This window comes from Spea bombifrons, chromosome 7 (assembly GCF_027358695.1).
Source record: "Spea bombifrons isolate aSpeBom1 chromosome 7, aSpeBom1.2.pri, whole genome shotgun sequence".
In the NCBI taxonomy this organism is placed as follows: Eukaryota; Metazoa; Chordata; class Amphibia; order Anura; family Pelobatidae; genus Spea; species Spea bombifrons.
The window spans coordinates 28,135,806-28,159,954 of NC_071093.1; the positions used below are offsets into that span (position 1 = coordinate 28,135,806).

A 24,149-nucleotide genomic window follows, 5' to 3' on the forward strand; every position below is an offset into this window, starting at 1 on the left:
ACATGACCTGTCTTGTACACTTGTATAACTGGATCTAGCGTATAATATATATATATAATGTATATGAGAAAACAAAACCTATGCAACATTAGATATCGCTACATTAATTCACTAAATCTGCCTACTGAAGTAGAGTTTATAGCGGCAAAGTCAGCAAAACAATTAGCGCTCCTGCTCTTTACTTATCTCCATCCACTTTTATAAGGTTTGCCCAAACTTTGCGAACAAAGTGATGGAATAATTTAATGGGGAGAACACATCCGGAGAACTGGAAATTAAGATTTTTGTACTTGGTGGGAGACATTTGGTTACAGAAACTGTCCTATTATAGTCACAAACAAATGTACTGCAGAAACAACTGAATCGTTAATTGTCGCTCAGCCGTTAATTACCATAGTGCCAGCAGATTACATTGGCCTTTGCCGAGTCCATTGGTTCTTATCTGCCATCAAGTTGGACTATTGTATGCTTCATACATTTTCCTTTATATCTATTAGAAAATAAAACTATCCTTAGTTTTGCTTTTTTATTTACAAAAGATAACACATGATGTAAACCACCAGGTATATTTTCTATAAACATACAGCATGTCTTGTAAAATACAAGAAAAGGCTGGTTGCTGAAATTGAGCTAGTACAAGTTAGCGCTGGTTTGTACTCCTGTAGCTAATCATTAAATAGCAGCGCACAAGCACAGCTTAGAATAGGTATATGCATTTCCATCTACCGTTGTAACAGATCTACTTTAATATATATATTTATAAATAAGTCTGGTGTTAAGGCATGCATTAGACAGGACAGTTTTAGAGCAATACATTTTCAGCGATGAATACCGGGACACTTATTAATCACCCATTGTATGGTTGTGGTTATGGACAAATTCCCTGCCGTGACATTAAATGCAGGCCTTCGCCAAAGCAAATAATTTGAGCCATCACACTACTAGTTTACATTTGTAGGGATTGGTTTCTCTTGTCCCCATGAAACATGACAGATATTTGGAGTTAACATTTCTAACAATAAGGCACCAGTTTTTAGTGTGGTTGTTTCATGTAAGAACCATCCTCCATCTTGAAAATACTTTGGTTTGCTTCTTATCGTGCATAAAGGGTAATAAATACTGTGCAACTCCCTACGTAACACACATTCTTTCCCGTCATCTTGAAGCACACACCTCATCCGCACAGACAAATTTAGGCATTAGGTACCAACCAAACTCTGCATTATCAAAGTAAACTGAGCTGGTCAATCAACATAATTCAATCAACAACACGACTTAAAGTCCTGTTAGGTATATAAGCTTACTCCAGATTGGGCTGGGGAAAGTAGCACGATAGGGTGCTAACATACACCAATAAAACATAAAATAAATAGGCGTTGCAAGTAGTTTCCTTGAGAAACCAGTGATTTCTTAACATACAACAATGCTTTCTGAAACCAGAGCGAATGCCTTTAGTTTCTGTCTCCCAGGCTTTCCATTCTATACACTACGGTGGTGGATGTGTCCTCAGTGGATTCAGGAGATATTTTTTTCCAAACCGTGTCTTTTAGAGCAAGCTCCTGTTGCAGTTGTTCATAGTCCAATGGTCCATACGAAAGCTGGTTCTTCAAGCAACACACACACATAATTCATTAGTGAACTGCAGTGATTCCATAAACCAAGACTTCACGGCGCTCGCGAAGCACATACTAGTTAAATCCCACGCACATTAGCCAGGTTATTGGAAAGCAGAAGGCATGAGATTGGAAGTAGCATCGACGTCAAGCAAAGTATACATTCATGCAACATGGATTTGCAAACACCGTGCTGGGTACAGGCACTATACTTGGTAATATTACCTTTCATTGTTTTCTAACAGTGTCAGAATACATGGTTTGATATTTCAGATTTACCAAGTCAGCAAGTTGGTAGTTAGCTACTATGCCCTCTACACTACATAAATCACACTGTTCACTTAAATAATTGTGCACCTAAAGTACTGAGGGGCAAGATGCACTCACCTTCTCTGGCCCTGTAGTGGCTAATACCTTCTAAATGTCCGAAGAGTTAATATAGTTTAACCAAACCGTCACTTATGATTTCATACAAAAAATATTATGTTGCTGGTGAGAACATTTGGATCAACCTTTTGCATGCAAGCAGGTTAAACCTTTGCAGTGAGACGTGATCCAATCCAGCAATTAAATGGTTAATAAGTTATTTGACACTGCACACGGATTTGTTCAACCAACATCAGAACTGTTGAATACCTACACAGATATATCAATATTTTCCTGGTAGCAAGGAAAGCTTGTTATACTTAGCAAAAGGTAAAGTAAATAATCATATTAGTGAATATGCTTTTTTTTCAAAAGGAAATCGTAATATTTGTCAATATTTTAGTGGATCAAATATTACGGTCTAGAGAATTCCAGCTGTATTAAGTGACACACACAGGAAGTAGGATTGTGTTAGGAATCAGTGTGAAAAACAGCATTCATGAACTAGTTCAAGAAATGAGAACTGAACTTACCCGTTGGTCACCACCTTCTCTACGTGGATCAAGTTTCTTTGCAAAGTGTCTTAGGTTATCATAGTTATGGAAATTGCACAGAGATACCAAATCCTGAGAACAAAGATAAAATTAAAATCAGTATTATTCTTAGCATTGTTTAAAATAGCATCTGCTGGACTGACTATGGCGTTTATACACTAAGCAGCAAGTTTGCAGATGAGTTCTTTGACTAAAATCACAAACTCCAGCTATGAATCACAATTCCAGTTATGAACACTGAACACTGAAGGCTGATAAATGATCATGATAAATGATTGAGATTCCCCTTCATAAGTGATGGTAAGTCAGAGTTTCATTTTTACCACTTATAACCAAAAGGTTTAGTGAATAAACCCAGCCAGGTTTAAAAATGGCGCTTTCCTCCAAGTACCATTACTGATTTGTTGTATAGCAAGTCCATGGATCCATGCACACACCTGACAGAACTGAATGCCACGGACACTGTTCCCCAGTTTATCCAGAGGAGGAGACCAGCACATCATGCCCATGACATTGGGGACAACCAGAAGGATTCCACCAGACACTCCAGATTTCGCTGGCAGGCCCACCTGCAAGAAAGAAGTACAAACATTCACATTTTTTTTTCCAGTAAATAGAGAAGGCATACATCTAGCTAGATTGGTGTCTATTACCGACCTTAACATATTTTTTTAAATAACAAAGACACAAATGTATGACTCTGTGAAAGCCTCTTACATGAAACGCAAACTGTCCCGAGAAGTCATACATTCCACAAGAGTGCATTAAACTTAAAGTGTTTCTGACGGCTTCTGGACTCAGGACCCTCTCGCCAGTTATTGGGCAGAATCCCCCATTGGCCAGTGTGGCAGCCATGACACTGGCAGATTCACATGTCACCTCGATGGAGCATAACTAAACAGAGGGGGAGAAAAAGACAGCACAAGATCAGGGCGGACTTTTCTAAACATGTGTACTTTCATCTTTATATATAAAACTATTTCCGGAATAGTGCCTTGCCATTCAATCACCAGAACGAAGTTGAAGTCTAGAAAGCATTGGACTGATTAGATAATACATTAATTCTCATTTTTTAAATAATGGTGCCTACGGCAAAAAGTTTTACATGTGCCACTGAGAAGCATTCTTCAAATCGGTAAGCTTGCTAGCAGGGCTCTCTCCAACCTGTATCGGTTTGTCTTAGCACTATATAAATAAAAGATAATAATAATAATAATAAATAGTGGTGGTTTCGATTTCTTACCTGGAAATAAAAGTCTAGCGTTGCAACCATATCAGCGTGCTCAGGGAAACACTAGGATTCAAAAAACAAAACAGAAAACAATATTCATCTTAAACTCAGTACATTCAATAGTCTTGTGGCTAAAGTATCAGTCTGAATTGAGAAAATCCAGTTATTCGCTATAGCAACTAAAGCAAAATTCTAATCGCTATTCATGTTTCTAAATATAGTCAGTCTAGAGTCTACAAAAGACGAGATCCTGTTCAAATCCTTTAATCCATAACTGTACAATGAATTGTCCATAAGACCCGACCAGTACAGAATTTCAGTATCCTCATTACCAGCGAGTCATTACATTTGACATATTTAGCCCTTTGAACTGACAAATGGAACCACTAGGATACATTTCTGCCTTTAACCAAAACGTGTTGACAGACGACACATTATAAGAGCTACCACAGGTGTTACGCGGGGTTCACAATTCCATTTCAACCGAAATTAACTGCAGATGACGGGGGGAATTGCAAGGATTCTCGGTCTCTGGGGGCTCTAACGGGTCTGACAATGCTTTACAGACACAGACCCTCTCGGCAGCGAACAGGTACGTTTTAAATCTTAAGAGAATAATTGTGCACACCTTACTTTTAAGATAACTAAGGTTTGCTTAATCATTTTTAGAAGAAAATTTAAAAAAAAATAATTAAAAGTTTAGTGACACTCTTCGAAATGCCAAACACACATCTTTATGAAATAAATAGAAAATTTAGGAGTTGTAATAGAATAAAAAAAAAAAAATAGAAAACCTTTTTCTCTTTTAAGTAATATCCGATAGCAAAGTTGCGGTCACCACTTTCTCTCTCCGACTGGAAACTAAAATAAAAAATAGACATATGTATTAACAAATGCTGTAAAAGGCAATGAAATAATTAACACATTTTAATTTAAATGTATTTATATATCAGTTTCTATAGCAAGAATAGCATTTTATATGTATTACAAAATATATTTCTGGGCTACGTGCCAATCTCAAAGCTGTTGAGGAAGATTCACACAATTTAAATAACTTGCAATACATGTGGGTGTCAGAATGCTAGTTATCGGTTACGTTACAAGGACACAGAGGGAGTAAATGGTTTGTTGACACTGTTTAGAAAAAAAATAGGAACAGATGTTTTAATGGGCATAAATAATTCATGCCACAGCCAATGAACTCTTTGTTATTCCACAGAGGCTTCTTTCTAATTTACCGATATAGGTTTAAATATAATGACTCACATGTATTTCTCGGGGGTTATATAAAATCGTCACCCATGGCCATGTAGCTTGTGACTAAAACTCATGTTATCAATTCATGACTAAATGTCCAAGTTCTTCAAAAAAAAAAAGAAGAATCTCAGCCTTAAACAATGTAAAAAGCCACCAGTTTTCACATGGGATAAATGGGGCAGCAGCTAGAACAATCCTCTGCGTTATGGATTTTTTATGAAATCCACACGTATTTAGCTTTGTCCGCGATGTTGCTCGCATATAAAGTATAGTTTTGACATCACATGTGCACAATGAGCATACCTGGGCACTTCCAAGCAACTTGAAGCCCTCGCACTTTGGGTAGTGTGATGATGTAGGTGGGCGGGGCGATTGTATAGTGGGCTGGGCCAGTGGCAGTAAAGGCGGGACTAGACACAAATGCTTTATATTTGTTTGGTCCTGGGATGGGGAATTTTTATATGACTTTTTCATAAAAAAAAGGGCATTTCTTTAGATCGTCAATGAATTGTAAAGCATTGCAAAACTTACAACTATGCAGTTAATTAAATATTTTACTATATAAATTGTGAATTAGAATAGCAAGAAAAAAACTTGAAAGCATGCTCAAGACTTACGTTGCATTACTAAATCCAACATATTCATTTCCAGCCATTTTATTAAGGAACTGCATGACCTACATAGAAAAAAAACTTTAATTGGGAGAGGCAAATATATACAAACAAAAAGTAAAATAAAACAAATTTTTACTCAACAGAAGATTTCTGTCAGCCAAACGTCAAGAAAGTAATCAACATAGGACACTTTACCATAAAACTTTAAAAGAGAGAGATAGACAGACTGAGACCTTGCGTCTGCCTACACTAAAAAGTCTAGACGTTTCATGCAAACTTTCCCAGGATCCTTCAGACTACATTAGACCCAGGCTGTTAGTCCATGTAGGAGTTGGAATATGCTTTCTGAACTCTGCCTGTGATGGCCAGAGTCCATCTATTAACCCCTTCAGGACCGGGATTTTGATACTAACGTGTCACTAAAGGACCAGAGCCGTTTTTGTGTTTTTGCCATGTCTTTCTTCAACTATAATTTCTCTCTTATCAATTGGTGCACCCACACAAATCATATGTTGTTTTTTTCAGCACAAGTAGGGCTTTCATTTGAAACCATATTAAGCTGGGTAGTACATTGTTTTGTTTGAAATAAACTGGAAAAAGTGGGGGAAAAATGAAAAAAAAGCATTTTTTTACAGTTTTGTATACATACAAATTGTACACACATTGAACCAATGGGAAAAAATTATCCCAAATATATTCATTAAGTTGTCCTGATTTGGAAACCACCCAACATGGCCAGGATTTTTATCTATTTTGACCAGTATAGGGCAAATATTGCAAGGCATGCATCACGTTTTTGAAATTTAATTTTTTTCAAATTTGGCATGGTAGTCTAATAACTGCAATAGTTGTCACAGATACTGATTATCCCCCCAAAATTATATGTTTATGAACAGTAGATAAGTCAAGGTGTACAACTAGGGTCATTTTGACACTTTTCAAACAGGGATTTTATCGCCAATTGCTGCCAAATTTTGAGGTATTTTTATATTTTTTTGTTTTTTTTGCATTTGTTGCAATGTTGCTTTAGATTTTATATTATATTTTGTATAGAATATGTGCAACTGCAGAACAAAACACCAAATTGTGTTCACCAACATCCCCCGGTTCCAACAAGGCCTCACATGCATGGTTCATGCATTTTTTGAGGAAGCTATGAGGGCAAAACTGGAACATGCGCATTTTCCTTTTCAAATTTGGAATTTTCAGAAATTGGTTTGCTGAGCCCATATCCCATTTGGGACATTTTGGAAGCCCCCCACTGTAAATTACCCCATAAAAGTATATATTTATGAACAGTAGACAAGTCAAGGTGTTCAACTAGGGTAGTTTTGACAGTTTTCAGCCAGCCATTTCTTCACTGATGTCTGCCAAACTTCACAGGGAAATTATTTGATTGCATTTTTAACGCATACATTTCAATGTTGCACTGAATTTCTTGCACAGCATACGTGCAACAGTGGAAGAAAACACCACATTTTGTTCACCAAGATCCCCTGATTCCAACAAGGCCTCACATGCATGGTTCATGCATTTTTTGAGGAAGCTATGAGGGCAAAACTGGAACATGTGCATTTACATTTTTTAAAATATTTTTTTTTATCAGATTACTTGTAAGTGACAGGTTTAGGCCGCTGACATCAATCAGGGAGACCGATCAATAATCAGCGACTTAAAATGTCACCGACAAGTGATCAGGTAATAATTATGATTTTTTTATTTATTAATAATTTGTGTTTTTTCATAATTAACCTAGATGACCCCTCTCTCTTTGTAGAGCAGGGTCATCCATGGGCTGCCATAATGATCCGATCACTCCTATTGGCTAGGAGCGATCTGATCAGCCCAGCCCAGCATTTGACCTGGAAGCACCCTGGACTTTCAGGTCAGTGCTGTTATTTTTTTTATTATTATTTTATCAATTATTTATTTATTTATTTATTTTTTAATTTTTTTTTATTTTTCTTTATTATTATTATTTTTTAATTTTTTTTAACTCTTTCAATGCTGATGCTCCATTGAAGCACAGCATTGACTGATATTTATTCCCCACAAGCTTGTGGGGACTAATATTAACCCCTGCAATGCTGCGATGGGGGGTCATACACAATCGCAGCATTGAAGGGGTTAATTGAGGAAGAGGGGGGGTAGGGGTTAACTGAGCAAGGGAGGGGGTGGGGGGGCTGGTCTCCACACTCATGTGGAGACCAAAGAACCCTGTCTCCCTGTCCCTGAAGCTGCCTCTGGCAGCTGGGACACAATCTCCAATAGACTGGAGATTGTAGGGGAGGAGTCTCTCTGATCAGTCCTACAGGACTGATCAGAGGACTTCTGGGGGGTCGTTTTTGCTGTTGCTGGTCTGCCTGGGCTTCCAGGCAGACCACCAGCAGCAGAGCCCCCTACAAAACGGCAATTAACCCCTTCAATGCCGCGATCGCGGCATTGAAGGGGTTAACGCTGCACTGACGCTCTCATGGAGCGATCAGGCAGCAGGGGGGTGTTGGATCAGGTCCCCACACTTGTGTGGGGACCCATTCAACACCCCCCCCCCTTCCCTGAAGCTGCCTGTGGCAGCTGAAACCGCGATTGCAGATTTTTCTGCAATCGCTGTTTCTGCCTACAAAATCACTCCGTGGGAGTGATCGTAGGCTTGGGGGCGGGTTTAGACAGGCTGTGCTGTCTGCCCAGGAGTCCTGGGCAGACGGCAGCAGCAGCGCCTCCACGATCACCGCGATTGTGGTGATGTGGGGGCGTTTTTTGGAGGAGACGTACCTGGTACGTCCCGGTCTACCGGTGACTGTTAACCAGGAAGTACCAGGTACGTCCCGGTACGGAAGGGGTTAATACTCATATTCTAAAATAAACCCAGAAAAGCGGTGCGTGCATATGTATTCACCTCCTTGCTATGAAGCCCCTAAATAAGATCTGGTGCAACCAATTACCTTCACAAGCCACATAATTAGTTACATTAAGTCCACATGTGCAATCTAAGTGCCACATGATCTCATTATATATACAGTTGTTCTGAAAGGCACCAAAGTCAGCAGGGACTGGGAAACCAGTCAGGATTTAAGGAATAACGGATGGTGCTAAATACAGGGAAATTCTTGAGGGAAACCTGTTTCAGTCTTCCAGAGATTTGAGACTGGGATGCCTTCCAGCAAGACAATGACCCTAAGCAAACTGCTAAAGTAACACTCGAGTGGTTTAAAGGAAACATTTAAATGTCTTGGAATGGCCTAGTCAAAGCCCAGACCTCAATCCAATTGAGAATCTGCGGTATGACTTAAAGATTGCTGTACACCAGAGGAATCCATCCAACTTGAAGGAACTGGAACAGTTTTGCCTTGGAAAACGGGCAAAAATCCCAGTGGCTAGATGTGCCAAGCTTACAGAGACACAAATTGCTGCAAAGGTGGCTCTACAAAGTATTGACTTGGGGGAGTGAATAGTTATACACGCTCAGGTTTTCTGGGGTTATTATTTCTTGTTAGTTTCACAAAAAAAAAAAAATCCATTTTCAAAGTGGTAGACATGTTTTGTGAATCAAATGCCCAACAAATCCATTTTCATTCCAAGTTTTAATGCAACAAAATAAGAAAAATGCCAATTTGGGTGAATGTTTTTTGCAAGGCACTGTACTTATCATCATGCTGCCAGTACACACCCCAAGAGCACATGGCATTATCCCATGAAGATCAAAATAATATTAAAAAAATACTTACATAGTCAAATTTTTCAGCATTGCCAGATCCTTGCTGTAAAATAAAATGTGAAAAACAGGAATAATTGTTACATTGTTACACGTAGAAAAGATAAACCTCCCCCCACCCTCACAAAACATTCATCAAATGGTGGCAATTTGTAATACTAAATCACTTTAATATTGCATACTCAACTTACTTTACAAAAAAACAGTAAATAAATCTAACATTACAGTGCTTAGCAAGATGTTGTGTTAAATGCAAGATGTTAAAGATGTAGAAAATGTAAGAGATAGAATACAATGGAGGCCAGAATTGTAATGTTACAATATGGCTAGGAACAAACCAAAGCACAAAGATTAATACAAGTGAACGTCAAGGGTATGCCGAGTGCAAATAATCTAGGAAGGGAGACCGGGGGGGAAAATAGCACTTAATAAATGATAATAAAGCTTATTCTCCAAGGATCAAATAAGTGGAATACGTTTGCTGCAGTGGTCACTGGTTCACTGAAATTCCTGGCAACACTTCTCTGAAAAACACTGACTGGTTACTTAACCTACAGCTGTCAGTCAGACAGCAGCACAAGGAATCAGTATAAGTATGCGTATGTGCATGCACATGTTCCAAATGTTTTCTCCTTGTGTCTGAATTGTGGATCTTACCAGCGCAAAGTTAATTCAGTATAGGCTGGCGTGCCTAGCAGCAGCAAACGGATGGGCCGAGCACCCAGGGGTGAATTTGTTTTAATAATATTTAAAAAATTTAAAAAAAGGGAGGTGACTGCTTCTTCACCAATGATTAACATATCCTTAGTCAAACTATATTTTTCTACCCCATTATTACCAAAAGGTAATTAAGGGATTTTCCATCGCAGCCATTTCAAGCCTGTATGCAATAGGAGTAGCTGGTTTTATTCTAAACTGGAAATGCAAAATGCCTCTGGTACATGGAGTCATGGTACATGTTAAGATGAAAGGACATTTAGATATTAGAACCCAGTTCATACACGAATTTATATTGCCTTTTTTGGAAATCTCTAGGACAAGATAGTGAAAATAACCATAAAACTGGAATGTCACAAGGCTTTCACGGGACTCACTGCAATTGCTTCTAACAATTAAAACAGTCAGATCTTACAGATGAAATTTTAAAGTAAAGTTATGGTCATGAGAAAAAAAAAGTTATTTTCCATTACTATATTAATTAAAATAAAAGAAAATACAGCACATGAAAAACTAAAAAGTGGACAGTGATAAATGGTTACTTCCGAAACAGAAAAAATGCAGTTAAAAAACAAGAAAAAAAAAATAATGTCTAAAAACACTTTAGAGCATGAAAGACAAACGTAATGAAGACTGCATTTAATCACATCTTGTAAAGAAAGGCAATAGAATTTGTGTAGTACACAGTACATATATAATAGAGTATGGCTGGGGATAGTCACACGTGCTATGACGATTATAGAGTTAAAAAATACTATTTCAAGTAATGGATCTTTCTTATAATACAACTAATACATTAACATTCATACATATATAAGTAATTACACTTACAAGAACATAAGATTATTTAAAAAATAGTCAAGGTCAATACCGCACAGTGGGACCATTCAACCCACAGGCTTGTATACGTGACGTGGTTATTCTTCAAGATTAGAAGAAAGAAGCTTTCATCTGTGACAAAGGAAAATATTCTTTGTAGTAAGGACAGTAAAGACGTTCATTACTGAAGGAAAGTGCGCTAAGATGCCTTTAAGAGACCGATAGACACAATTATGGCCAAAGGGCCAGGAAAAGATACACTGACTAATTGGCGAGAAGACTGATGTGGAGAGTAGTCAGGCCTTTATTATGCAGTCATTTGGGAATTAACCAAATCCTCTTTAAGCAACTTTTTTGGATTCGTGTACTAGCTTCTTTTGGATCAACCAAGAGCGGACCTTGGAAGTCTTTAAATCAATTGAGCTGCATATAGATCCTTCAAATCCAACTTGGACTCCACAGCATGTAGCTTTTGGTTTTTCAGTGTTAGGAGGCATCAATATAATGTTCCGGGCTTAGTCAATGGTTGCATCTGCTAAATGTAATTCCCTTTTACATGAATCGTTTGCTATTGGACATATGTTATCTCGGAGCCATGCATATGAGGACACGACGAGTAAAATGAAAGACTCTCAATTAAATACACAGAGAGGGTCCTCACCTTTACAATGCTACCTCTCCAAACATATAGTAACATGCTGACACGGGGCTAATTTGCCAAATCTCAAATATAATTTTACTATTCAGAAGAAGACTGGATCAACATCCTTACAGTCTTTACATGACTATTTAGGGGCAGTTTCCTCTTAAAAGAAAGGTGGTAAACAGATTGTGTAGAGTGGCATGGGATTTCATAGCACCATCCATTATATATGCATCCAAACAGGATTGTGAACATGGTTACTTATCCTGTGCACAAGCAATAATATAGTCTGCATTTATAGAGGTGAATTCTAAATCAAATACAAATAAAAAAAAGGTACAAAGTTTAAGGGTGGCGGTATTTATTCAAATAAACAAATATAAGAATTAAATCCAGTGCATTTGCACCTATAGATGCAGAAATTAAGAATAACATTTAAATAAAACCCCATAAAAATAAGGGAAAAAAAAAGAGAAAACGCAAACAAAAAAGAAAAGGAGAAATTACCAACTTCACTGAACTGTTGCAGTTGTCAAATTACAGTATCCCACAGATCCCAATGCTGTAAAATATGCAACAACATTTAAACCACACAAGAGCCTTCAAAATGCATATTAACACATCCTTTACGATCACCGGATGTAGACCATAACAAATGTGTTATTTTACATAACAAATGTCAAGTGGAAAAAGAGCTTTAGTGAATACATACACACACATACATTATTTCCCATATTGCTTAAAGTGTACATTCAAATTTCATGTTACTTTCATCTTAAAGGTATGTACAAATATTTCCGTTGATCTACATTTCTGATAACATTAACTAACACAAAATATTAAAAATCACCAAGGCTAGACAAATCCAAGGACCCAGGTAGACATGGCTACTAAAATTTTAAACGTGGCCCCTAAGTTTATATATATATATTTTTTTAAATTTTTTTTTTTTATTAACAACTCTTCATGGACGTGTCCCTTTTTGTGCCTGGGGATGTACAAAAAAAAATGCTCATAAAGACTACATGTGTGTGTCTGGCCTTGGTAACCATCCATGGGTTTGATAATTCTAACATACATGATATACACATGTATGATAATGTTAGTACAGGTGTTCCAACTGCTAAACTACAACTACCAGCCAGCTCATAGAGGATTCATTTAATTTGCTCCTGCATTAAAGAGACAAATGTTCCAAACACTGCAAATTACATAATTGCTTAATTGTTACTTATGAGATGAATTCAAGTACTTAATGTTATGCAGGCACGAGTCAAATTTATTTAAGTGCAGAGATCTAGTTAACATTAAATCTCTTTAAAGCTTAGCAGGGATTGACATTACTGTCCTCAGGAGAGAATACAGCCGTCTACGAGAAACAAAAGGGAAAAGAACCAAAGGCTCCACGCATTTAAAAAAGAATACTATACACACATACACATAAAAATGCTTTTGTTATGCACCTTTTATATATTATTTTAGTGGCATGTAATCATGTGTTACACCTTAATAAATAAATGCCAATCATTCTCATGTTTTCTCAATTCTGTATTTAGAGAATGACAAAACAATCTACAACATAGCAATTGTAGAGTGATAAGTTATTGGAACCGTCGATGTTATTGTAAATGACTGACAATCCAAGGTGTCAGAGATAAGTAACACCATTCTACAGAATGCTGTATGTGTCTGCGATTACGCATTTGTGTGTTATGGACATTTGTAAATATTAAAAATAGTTACCCATTTTATTGTGTACGTCGCCATATAACAATGGAGGCGTTTGCATTCTAAGATGCCCTACTTATTAAACACATCCTTCGCTCTGTAGGAAGGTCCTAAGCCATCAGCAGACAAGATGTAGAGAGGAAATAAATCTTAGAGAGCTAAATGGATGGTAAATGCTAAACTTTTTAAAACGGGTATATTGTATGTAAATCTGGTTTCTCTGTGATTCATCACTGAACCTTACAGATTTTAAAATATGATTTTTTTAATTAATGTTCAGCTCTGATTTTTCCATACCATTGTAATCAGGAGCCAAGGATCATAGAATGGAAGTAAAATAACAGTTAAAGATGAGGCCGATGCTGACGTAGTCTACTCCCCTTGTGTCTTTCATGCATAACATTGTTAATGCTAAGACCCTACGCAGAGACAAAATGGCTTATGAGATGTTATGTTTGATGTTATGTTTGATCTGGACAAACTAAGTAAAGGAAAGACTGGAGCAGTCAGTATACATTTTTTTTTTACCTGACCCTAAGGGGTTGGCTTTTGATATTTAGGTTTAAGTTTATATTTTGTAGTTAGGGTGATGTGGGTTAGTTAGTGGGGAGTTAGATAGGGTAAGGGTTAACTTTATGATTAGGTAGGGGTTAAAGTCATTTAAAAAGAAAAATACTTTTAAAAAAATCAAGTGAAAACTATATTTGAATCTAGGTGTCTGGTTAACAAATGTATATTGGTATGTTTTCCCATTTATACTAGCTGTGTGTAACTGAATAACAGTAACTGGGTTTTTTAAAACAATTTTTTAAATGATATATAAAAATGTCAAACATATATCAATATGGTTTGAAAAAAGCTGTACTTGTCCAAACATGAAGAACGATATGGTACTGCCAACAAAAGCTTCAGGCTAGCGAAGGAGTTTGCCAATATCAATATTCAGTAATGTGACAGAATTAGCCTCGAATGATTTGCTTATGTTATAAAGAAAATACACTTTTTACACTTTTCTGATGGAAAACGTAAGTTTAGAGAATTGTGCAAGAGCTTTCTAGGAAGTCACTACATCTCTGCTGAGAAAATGTTGATTCCTTAACACTGAAAGACTTTGGGACAAAAATAAACCCACTGCATTTCTACCCAAAGCCCTAATTTTATGACATGATTTAAAGGAATAGTTATGTCATTTTTTGGACACAACAGATCCTTTATAATAAATAAGCAAATCCTCCGTGCCTCAATGACTTGTACCAAATGTATAGTTCTAGGGAAAAAAGTTGGTTAAAAGTCAGTTAAGCATCTGCAGGGAATAACAATGTATATATATATATATATATATATATATATATATATATATATATATATATATATATATATATATATATATATATACACACACATACACATCTCTTTAATAAAGAGCTAATTTTGTTAAAGGTTATACATAGTTGATAATGTGCATATTAAGCGTGTTCACATTTTTATGTTAATAAATTAAAGTAATATTTGCTATATTCTAAAGACACCTTACCTTTATCAGAGACGTGATGACAATAGCACCAGCATTCACCATCGGGTTATGTGGCTTCTCTGCAATATTTAAAAGAAAACTGAATTTAAATAACTATCAATTATGGTCACTAGCTTTTAAAAGTCAATTCACCAGCCAAACAAATTTTCGGGGGATTGGTTGTGCGTATCCTTGTATGCATCCTTTTTTTACTTTGCCGCATTATTTTCTATACTAGTAAAACCAGATCCAGTTTTACATTGAGAGTCTTCAGTCACACAGACGTTGAAGGACATGTTGTCAATAGTGGAAATTCCAGGAAAGGCATTGGCAACTGGTAATGTAGATCATGAAGGTAATAAGACACTGCCAGGTCATGCAAGCGTGTACCAATAGCAGTATTATTGAAGCCAGCAATCTCTCACGCAACACTATCTGTTCATTCTACCCATTGCTTGGTGGACATCCAGCCGCTGTCTCCAGTGATACGTTCTACTACCAAATTGTATTTCACCCTTTTTAAGTCTTACATTTTACAGTTCTATACACTATGTGTTTAACCCACCCTCTAGGATTAATTCCGTACAGGTAGGTGTGACAGGACAGTGTGCAGGAGAGCTGTGATTTAGCTACTTCACTCCACTATGCATAAAAAGAGACAGAGAGCTTAGCTGGTTAAAACATTTCTTCAAAGTCTCTTTACGCACTGAATTTTGCATTATGCGAGGTCAGCTCAGCCATTCTTATTTGAGAAGCTGACTGCTGTTGGCCCTTCATAATGATTAGTGAGGTGATAAAGATGAAACCACAACTCACTTGCTAATTTTCACTTTAGTGAATAAACCCCTCCTTTTCAAGGGCTCTGCGCAATAATTGCTTCCATCAACTTATCTTTATTTCTTAAACTATTGATTATTTATTCAGGAGGTCTTAGTAAGGTCAGGTTGAGAGAACATCAAGAAAAGACATTAAAAAATGTTGCTTTGCCATAGAATGCTACCTGTCTTGGGCGCCATTTAATTTAGAAACTCAAGGGTAAATTTTAGAAATGCCCCCCTCAAAGCCCCTTTTGGATGTAAAACAACATAACTGCATGGAGGTTTTCTAAAGCTTACATCACAGAAAATATTTTCAAATAACCATTTCAAAATATGAAACGCTGACAAGTATGCTGCAATACTATGATGTATTGAATCCACTTGGGTATTGGTGCCCAGGGATTATATGAGAAATGCCAATGGCTATTGTTTATACAAAGCTTTTATTTTTGCTAGATGAAGACCAGCATTTGGGTGCCCTCCAAATTTAAGTTTGTGAACAAGGTCACTTTGGAAAATCTTTAGAAGGTACATAGGCATTAATTCATAAAATACTAGTCATCCTATTGCCAAAACAACATTATGACAAAAGCCGTTACAGGATTTCCTGACCTCGATTCTTCACTAGCGGTCTCAAGCTGCTGTGGGACATTGACTAAATTCCACATATAACCAGAAGGTCTGAATGAAGCCAGTAGGATGCCATAGTTTCTTTGTCTGCTGCCAAGATCCAAGTGAGTTCTACTGAAATGCTGTCAATGAAAGACAGCAGAGACAGCACACCGGCAAATGCAAAATTATTAAAGCAACTTGGCAAATAATGAGCATGGCAAGATTAGACATGGGAAGGTCTGGGGGGGAAGAAACGGAAATTTGGGAACAAAACAGGTTTTTTTCCATTATTTTCCAAATATTTGTTTTTTTCCATGGATGTGTCAAAACACATCTATGTTTTTTACATAAATAACATTCCTCTGAACTCAACACTTTACAGTGACTCCCAAATGGGGTCGGAAATGATTGAAGCAGTAAGCGAGAGATTTGCAATCCTTCATCAAATACTAGGTTTACAGGTCGTGTAAATATGCAAAGCATACTTAAACGACAGGAACAAGTGACTGAGGTCAAACGTTATCTGTGTTCTGATACGGTGAACAAACCAGATATCGGCGGGAACTTCCTGCCGCACAATAAAGTGGAGATAACCACAAAGCAAGCAAAGCAATATGGATTTTAGTGGGATATGCTGTCAAACGGTGAGACAAAAACATATAATTTTCATATAATACACAATTCTTAATTACATAACGATTCTATATACAGGTGACTAAGGTTAAGAGAGGTTGCTTCAGTGAGAGAGAAAGTCCTTGGGTCCTCTGTTACTTTTTGTACACCAATATCTTGCCAACTTGAACAAGTGGTTCCATTCAACTGAAAGACGCATCTCAAGAGGACATGGGTGAAAGGGAAATTCCCAATATTTTTTTTATTATTAGCAGTACATTTACATTAAGCTTTACAAAATGCTGTGCTTTCAGCCATTTGCATATTAGCTATTTGTATGTATTCTAGCTGTGGTACTTTAGCCCAATCTATTAGACATACACACAGATAGGATGGCTCGATGACCCAGCCAAATCACCAGCTAATGAAAGTCTATGGAGAAAGAGAGTTCCTTCTTGTCAAAGAATCAGCTCAGTGTGGTGTTTGAGCAGGGAAAGTCCCCCAAAATATCCCAAATGACAAGAGGTTTTTGGCAGTGCTAACATAGATTACTGTATACAGCACTGTATTTATGTTCAAGAACAAAAATATTGTTTTCATGGGATGATTAAGAGAAAAAAATGGTAAAGAATTAAATAAAATATTTTTAGCTTCCACATTCATAAACCCAAGGTTTTTCTTAGCATTCATTCTTACGCAAGTTTATTTAAAATAAGAGATATCCACTAAACAAAGCAAGTAACCGGTTATCCAGATTTAAAAAATTATATATATATATGTAGTAAAACCATACTCCTTTTCCCAAAAATGCAGGACTATTCTTCCTCATTATGTTATCTCTGCCCCATTATTGAGTGTGGGGTTTGTTGCTGATTGTTGTGGATTGGTTCATACAATAATTTTATGAGGTGGGATGGGGAGAAGGAGGAAAACCTCAGAAAATTAGACTGCTTGGAAAACAAAAAGCACAGAAAGCACAGGTTATATTAAGTTTCACATTGTGATGTGATTTCCTGTTTTGTAAAGTTGGCGCCATTTGTTTCATTTTATGTACAAGCTACAGTGTCAGGGAATAACAAAAATATAAACTAAGCACTTTCTTTCAGTAAATAATCTATGGCTGGGATTTTCTAAATTAAAAAGCAAGATTTTATTTCTCCATTTTGAGACTAAATGCTCAAATAAGTCTATGTGCTGAATCATGCATTTTAGTTAGATAAAGCAAAATCAACTTTTGTTTTTCTTACCATCTTCATTCAGAAACAATTTGTTGAATCTTAACCCACTGGGCTCTTTTCCAACATATCTGTGGACATATTCTGTACTAAGGTCATTTACTGCAATGGCGTATTTTAGGGGCTTCACACATGACTGGAGACAAAACGGGACTTTGGTATCTCCGACTGAATGCCTACGAGAACACAGATTAGACAAATTGATATAAACAATCTCAATATCTAAAACAATTAAAGCTGTTATAGCTAACAACTAAAGCACACCAGCCTAAAAAAATGTTCTTGCTCTTCTTGTTTCCAACTTTTCTGTGGCTGGGCTTGCTGCATCATAGAGAGACGGAGGTCTGTCTATGCTGGGTGTGGATTAGTTACTGACAAAAAAAATCATAGAGAGGAATCGCAAAATAAAATCATGTCTCATGTGGGCTGAATTTTGGTCACTATGGTTTCTTCTGCCAGTAACAGAAAGAAGATCAAGAGCTAATCCTCTGGTTTTCATAATGTAGGCTATAACGGCACAGAAAAATGGTTTAACCCTTTAACTTTAGGACTGGCTCAAAAGAAAAGTGCACATACAATAAAATTTTCATGGATATCTATTGATAAAAGAAAAAATAAATCTAAAGTATTATAGCTGGAAATTTTCATTCAGAAAGAAGCCAATGTTTAACTGCTCTAATATTTGTTCTGCAAGGATACCATAAAGAAAAGCTGAGTTAAATGAATAACAATTAGTAATGGAGAGAATATATTAGAAATATGTTCAGCTGCCCAATAAACAAATTATTATTTTTTCATTTTTTATTTAACGATTGTTATGGTCCTGTTTCACTCACAATAGCATGGTCAAGAATATGTCACTAGTGATTGGGTAGTCAAAATATCATCATGGGATAAACTGTTTGTATATTTTTGATTACGCTATTTAACATGCACTTAATAATGTATCTATTTTGCAACCATTTTGCCATTTCTTTGGTATGGAAAGAAAAAACAGTCACACTAAAATAGTTTGAGCAATGCAAGAAGTGGGTAGGGCAGCTATAGAAGGGATACTAGTACAATGGTGGGGGGGGAGAAGAAGACAAGAAACGGATGTTACCTCTGACCATCTATGGTGCAAATTGATACTCCCCATAAATCTGGACTGAATTTAGACAGTTGAGGAATGTAATCAGCAACCTGTGAAGAGAAAAAGAACGTCAGTATGCACATTTACTCAGAGGACTGGGGTTTGTGAGTGGGCATGGAAGGTACTAGGGTTGGTGCTGTGCAGCCAAGCTTGCTGGAGGCCACAGACCATGAACAGAGCGTGGGTTCCTTGGATATCCTGACTGATCAGGAAGCTGCAGGCAAGAAGCCTATCTAGATTAATCAAGGAGGCTACCTGTACATTTCCAGGTCCAGAAGCAATGAATACAGAACCCTGCCAGAAACCAGCTAGACCAACCGAGCATCTGAACCCAGAGAAGAATGAGCCATGTCTGTAATCCAGCAAATACGGTGTATGTATGCGATTATATATATATATATATATATACACATATATATACACATATATATACACACATACACACACACCACACTATTATTCCCCTTCAGAGGCCAAAACAGCAAGTACTTTGAACTGCATATTGTTTTGGTTTAAATGCTATAACTGATACTATAAAGGGTTTAAACTTTAACCATGGTTAAGCGCAAGAAAAAAAATACTATATCTTATCATGAATAGCACATGTATCATAAATTTTATACAATGTGGGTTTTTTAAGGTTAGTAATAAAAAAATTAAAAGAACACATTGGGAACTCTACCCTCTTTAGGCATGGTAAAACAACATATTTTGAACTTCTGAAGTGCCAGCTAAATGCCAGATATACACATACATTGTTAGGTATCATGAATACACTTTATTATATATAATATGGCCTAAGAGCTAAACACATGTGTGCTATTTAAGGTTTATTTGCATATATAATTAACACCCTAAACATAAAAAAAATCATTAAAAATAACTGAATAAATAAAAAAATAATAAAGTGAGCTAAGTAATGTCATTGTGACACCACTGGCATAAAACATATTCAAGAGGTAACTAGAGGGATCTCTATCCATACTACACCTATAAAAGTGAAAAGTGAAGGGAAAAAGATAAAAAAACATCCAATTGCCCTAGCTCTACAAGCCCATGTTCACTACCCTCAAACCCAAACTATTAAAATAGTTAGTTAATAGTTAACTAGTTAAAAATAAGCAATCATGCTTAAAATGTCTTCTATACTGTAGGTGCTACAGCTGAACAATGACCCAATTTATGTTCAGCAACATCTCCTGATTACAGTCATACCCCACATACATAATTTTTTATGCACCCTTTACATATTACCCTATATTACATACTACTGGCTTTAGGGGTTTGTGGGTAGTGATTTTTTTTAATTACTTTTATTGCTAGGGCTAAGGGGCCCCACCCCCCATTATATTTTTTCTGCTTTTGTGCGGTTCCCAGTGCACTATGGCCAACATCCCTTTGTGGACTCTCATACATATTTTATTTTCCCTTAATTTGTTTAGTTTTTTTCATTTTTTGGAAGGGGGGGAAACTTTTTTCTCATTCTCCTGATCAATATGAGCCATTCTAACGGGCAGAGTAGCACATCTGAACATATCTGTAAAACATTACCTTTCCACCAGACAACTTCTTGGCGCTCTCATAAAGCTCATCAATGTGAGAGGAAAAGGACATAAAATCAGGAATGACAAATTTCCTTCTAAATGCCTGCGTGAGCAGAACAATGTTGCTTTGAACACACCTGCAAAATACACAAACATGGCCGTTATATTTAATTATATAATTCATTCTAAAAAAGAAGAATTTAACACTTTTAAAAAAACACTGTATTAATAAGTAGTTTCCAAATCAATGTTACATCTAGGAAATAAAAGCACAAATCACAGCTGTCAAGTTAAACTTAATGAAAGACATAGATCAAAAGATGATGGTTTCTTTGTAAAGGTATGATAGTGACATCAAGCCAGTTATTCGGTGAATCAAAACTGCCCGTTATAATATCTTTGAATTTGTACCGTTCTGGTTAACCTGCTGATGACTCATTTCTTCCTCTATAAAAGCCAATTGAATGATTCGCCTCCGGAAAATAACACTATGGGGAGTTTCCAGTTTCTGACTCAAAAGGCAGGACAATAAGCCAGCTGTTCAACTGAAATAATGTAGACTGCATGCAGTATTACTCCCAAATGCTGTTTTACCCCCCAGCTGATCTGAATTCCAAAGAGTTTTTTTTTATAGTATTATATCATTTTAGAACATGGGCCACAAATATGTAACTGCTCGGCTGACTGAAATAAACAGCTCAGAATGATATCCCACATGCCAGATGTCCGTACCCTCCTTCCCCCGACCTGCAAAAAGCACACTCATGTTCCCTTATAGTGGACTACGATTCACAGCTTATGCGTAACTTATCAGTGCCAGCATCAGATTTGGGTCCTGTCCAACACGAGTGCCGGTTGCATGGAGCCATGTTTGTTGTTTTTCTCTCTCTCTCTATTTCAATAACTTTAAATCCCTTTCCACATATGCATTTGCTAGCCAATGGGTATGCACAAAAAATGGGATTCAAAATGACATCTTGTATTTTTCAATGACAGATGCACTCAAACTCACCATTATAAAATTTGCAAAAATATATTTGGTTGAGACAGTAACTGAAAATATTTAATGCAGCAGAACATTGGTAGCTCCAATAATTATATCTGTTGCTTTCTTCTGTGCTATGTTTATACTTTTTTAATATTAGTTTGTCTTTAGTAACAGCATCCACCCTAGGATGTGAAGACTCCAAATCCCAAGATCTCAAAAATCTGCAGCCAGGTCTTCCAGTAAATGAATGGGGAAGTTGTGTAATTTGACATGTAACACGTGTATAATTGCTGCTCTGTGCACTGTCCTCCATTAGAACAGGGCCACACACGTACGGCACGTAGAGAGAAAACTGCACAGAGCACTCGTTCTTACTGCCCAACAAGGGATATCGCTTCAGCTGAGCCCTACACACCTTCATCACATCACATATATTAAGATGGAGAACGCAATTAGCATAAAGTCTGCAAATTAACAAGCTAAGCATTGATTTCAAGCAGAATAATATGTAGTCAATACATGTTACTTCACCCCCTCAGGTGCAGATCAACAAAATAATGTTAGAACGCGTGCAGTCAATGTTTTTCTGCTTGCAGATAATTTCCCTTAGGAATAAAGGAAATCAGGTTTCAATTTGAAGCTCCCATAATGCTTCAGAAAACCAATAATGAAGACTAGGGATTACTCAAAACCAGGCATGGACAAGGTGACTGCTGCAAGGTCGTTAAAAATACAAAAACACACACAACGCACAACGCATATTTTAAGTAGTCTTCACCTAGTTGATGAAACCAAGCACAGAAACAAGGCCACAGTCTGAAACAAAGAGAAAATGTTTCAAGTGCCTTACTATCAGAGATGTGTCCATGTTTGTGAAGCCACTAATGAGGAACAGGAACATTATTAGTTGCTATAGTGATTGTATATAAAGTGATCCACTTTGCATGAGGACTGCCTTTCTAGGCAAACACGGTACATTTACCGAAAATGGAAAACCTATTGTTTATAAAACACACCTCTTCTCAAGGTTACGTACGGAACGCCACCTGCCAGCATTGATTGATTCAGTCTAGTTTAGTACAGCGGACGCTGCCTTATTGCAGTCACCTGAGCTCTACAAAACAGACGCTGGAAAACTTCAGCATTAATGATTAAGGATATATAAGCCGGCGTGTATCAAGATCTCAAAGAACAGAGTGGCTTCCTTCATTTCTGGGTTTCGGATAAACATAAATTGTTGTCCCCATGTCAAGAAGTCGAATTTTGTAGTAAACATCAATGTTTTGCTGACAGCAATAAACACACATCCTCTGTGTACTTCAAGAGCAGATATGAAAGAATGAGTGATATCTCAGCCGGTGCAGAAAATATTGTTAAAAATAATGAATATATCTTGCCGTGTTACATGAATGATGCTTCCAAGAGCCAATGGTTACTAAACATTTCAGGTAAGAGACCTATAGATGTCAAAGTATATCTGGCTAGTCAATGACGAGTTTGAGTATGGCTGGTACAAACAAAATATCATTTGTACGTTTTTTCCTTCAGCGTTAAAAAAAGGCTGCCATTTTGTAACCATGCTAGTTGTTCCAAAAATGCAATTTAATCTGTTCGGTCAATCTTGGAAAACCCAGAGCTGATTTTTTTTATTTGTATAAACATCCAATATACAGGAATTGTCTATAAAGCAAGAACCTATTAACTATTCTATACATTTATGTAAAATGTCCCCTCAACACAGTCACTGTGCCCAATAAATGTATAGAATAGCTAATAGGTTTTTTCATGAATCTGGATGAAGGACAAATCAATGTAGGGAGTAAAATGAATGTCATGATCTAAATCCTAGAGGATTAAATCCTAGGGGATTTGAGGCCCATTAACTTTAATGTCACAGAAACTGTGACACTACATGAAAAACCAAAAAACACGGAGAGTTTTGAAGAAAGTTCCAATTTTAATGTAATAACTAAAGGAGAACCTTAAGAAATCCCTAGTTTGGCATCATTTTAATTAAACATGGTTTCTGTGTTCACAGATCATCTATTCATAAAGAACATAACCGAAGGAGGACATTCATGAAACAATGACGGACCCCACGCTGTTTACAGCAACTGGTAACCTAGAGAAAACTGGTTCCAAACTGTAATAAAAGGTTTAGATATGGCCAGAGGAAAAGATTTACGATGGGGCAGAACAATCGGAACCGGATCCAGGTGGTAGGAGAACCTTCTCTACTCCTCATTTATGATGCAACACAAGAATGTTGGTAGCAATTACAAAGACTGATCGTGAGTTAATGAATTACAACATGTACACAAAGTTAATTGCCCTGCCCTGTTCTTTCATCAACAAAATAACAGATGCACCAACGTATAAAATGTTTGACTGCAAAGTAATTTATTGGCTTGTATCTTTAACCTGCCAGATCAGATAGTTAT

At 36.8% G+C, this 24,149-nt stretch overlaps 1 protein-coding gene across 1 annotated transcript in view; it reads right to left on the reverse strand.

The window, feature by feature from the left end:
* The window catches only part of GLS (glutaminase), a 49,841-nt gene that overhangs the window by 15,096 nt on the left and 10,596 nt on the right, over positions 1–24,149 (reverse strand). The window contains exons 4-14 of the mRNA XM_053471852.1: positions 20,728–20,857; positions 19,147–19,226; positions 18,057–18,220; positions 14,789–14,847; positions 9,361–9,393; positions 5,639–5,697; positions 4,559–4,625; positions 3,777–3,827; positions 3,251–3,427; positions 2,971–3,102; positions 2,513–2,605 (exon numbers count right to left, since the gene is read on the reverse strand). Of these exons, the coding sequence (XP_053327827.1) occupies positions 2,513–2,605; positions 2,971–3,102; positions 3,251–3,427; positions 3,777–3,827; positions 4,559–4,625; positions 5,639–5,697; positions 9,361–9,393; positions 14,789–14,847; positions 18,057–18,220; positions 19,147–19,226; positions 20,728–20,857 (1,045 nt within the window). The remainder of the gene's footprint in view (positions 1–2,512; positions 2,606–2,970; positions 3,103–3,250; positions 3,428–3,776; positions 3,828–4,558; positions 4,626–5,638; positions 5,698–9,360; positions 9,394–14,788; positions 14,848–18,056; positions 18,221–19,146; positions 19,227–20,727; positions 20,858–24,149) is intronic.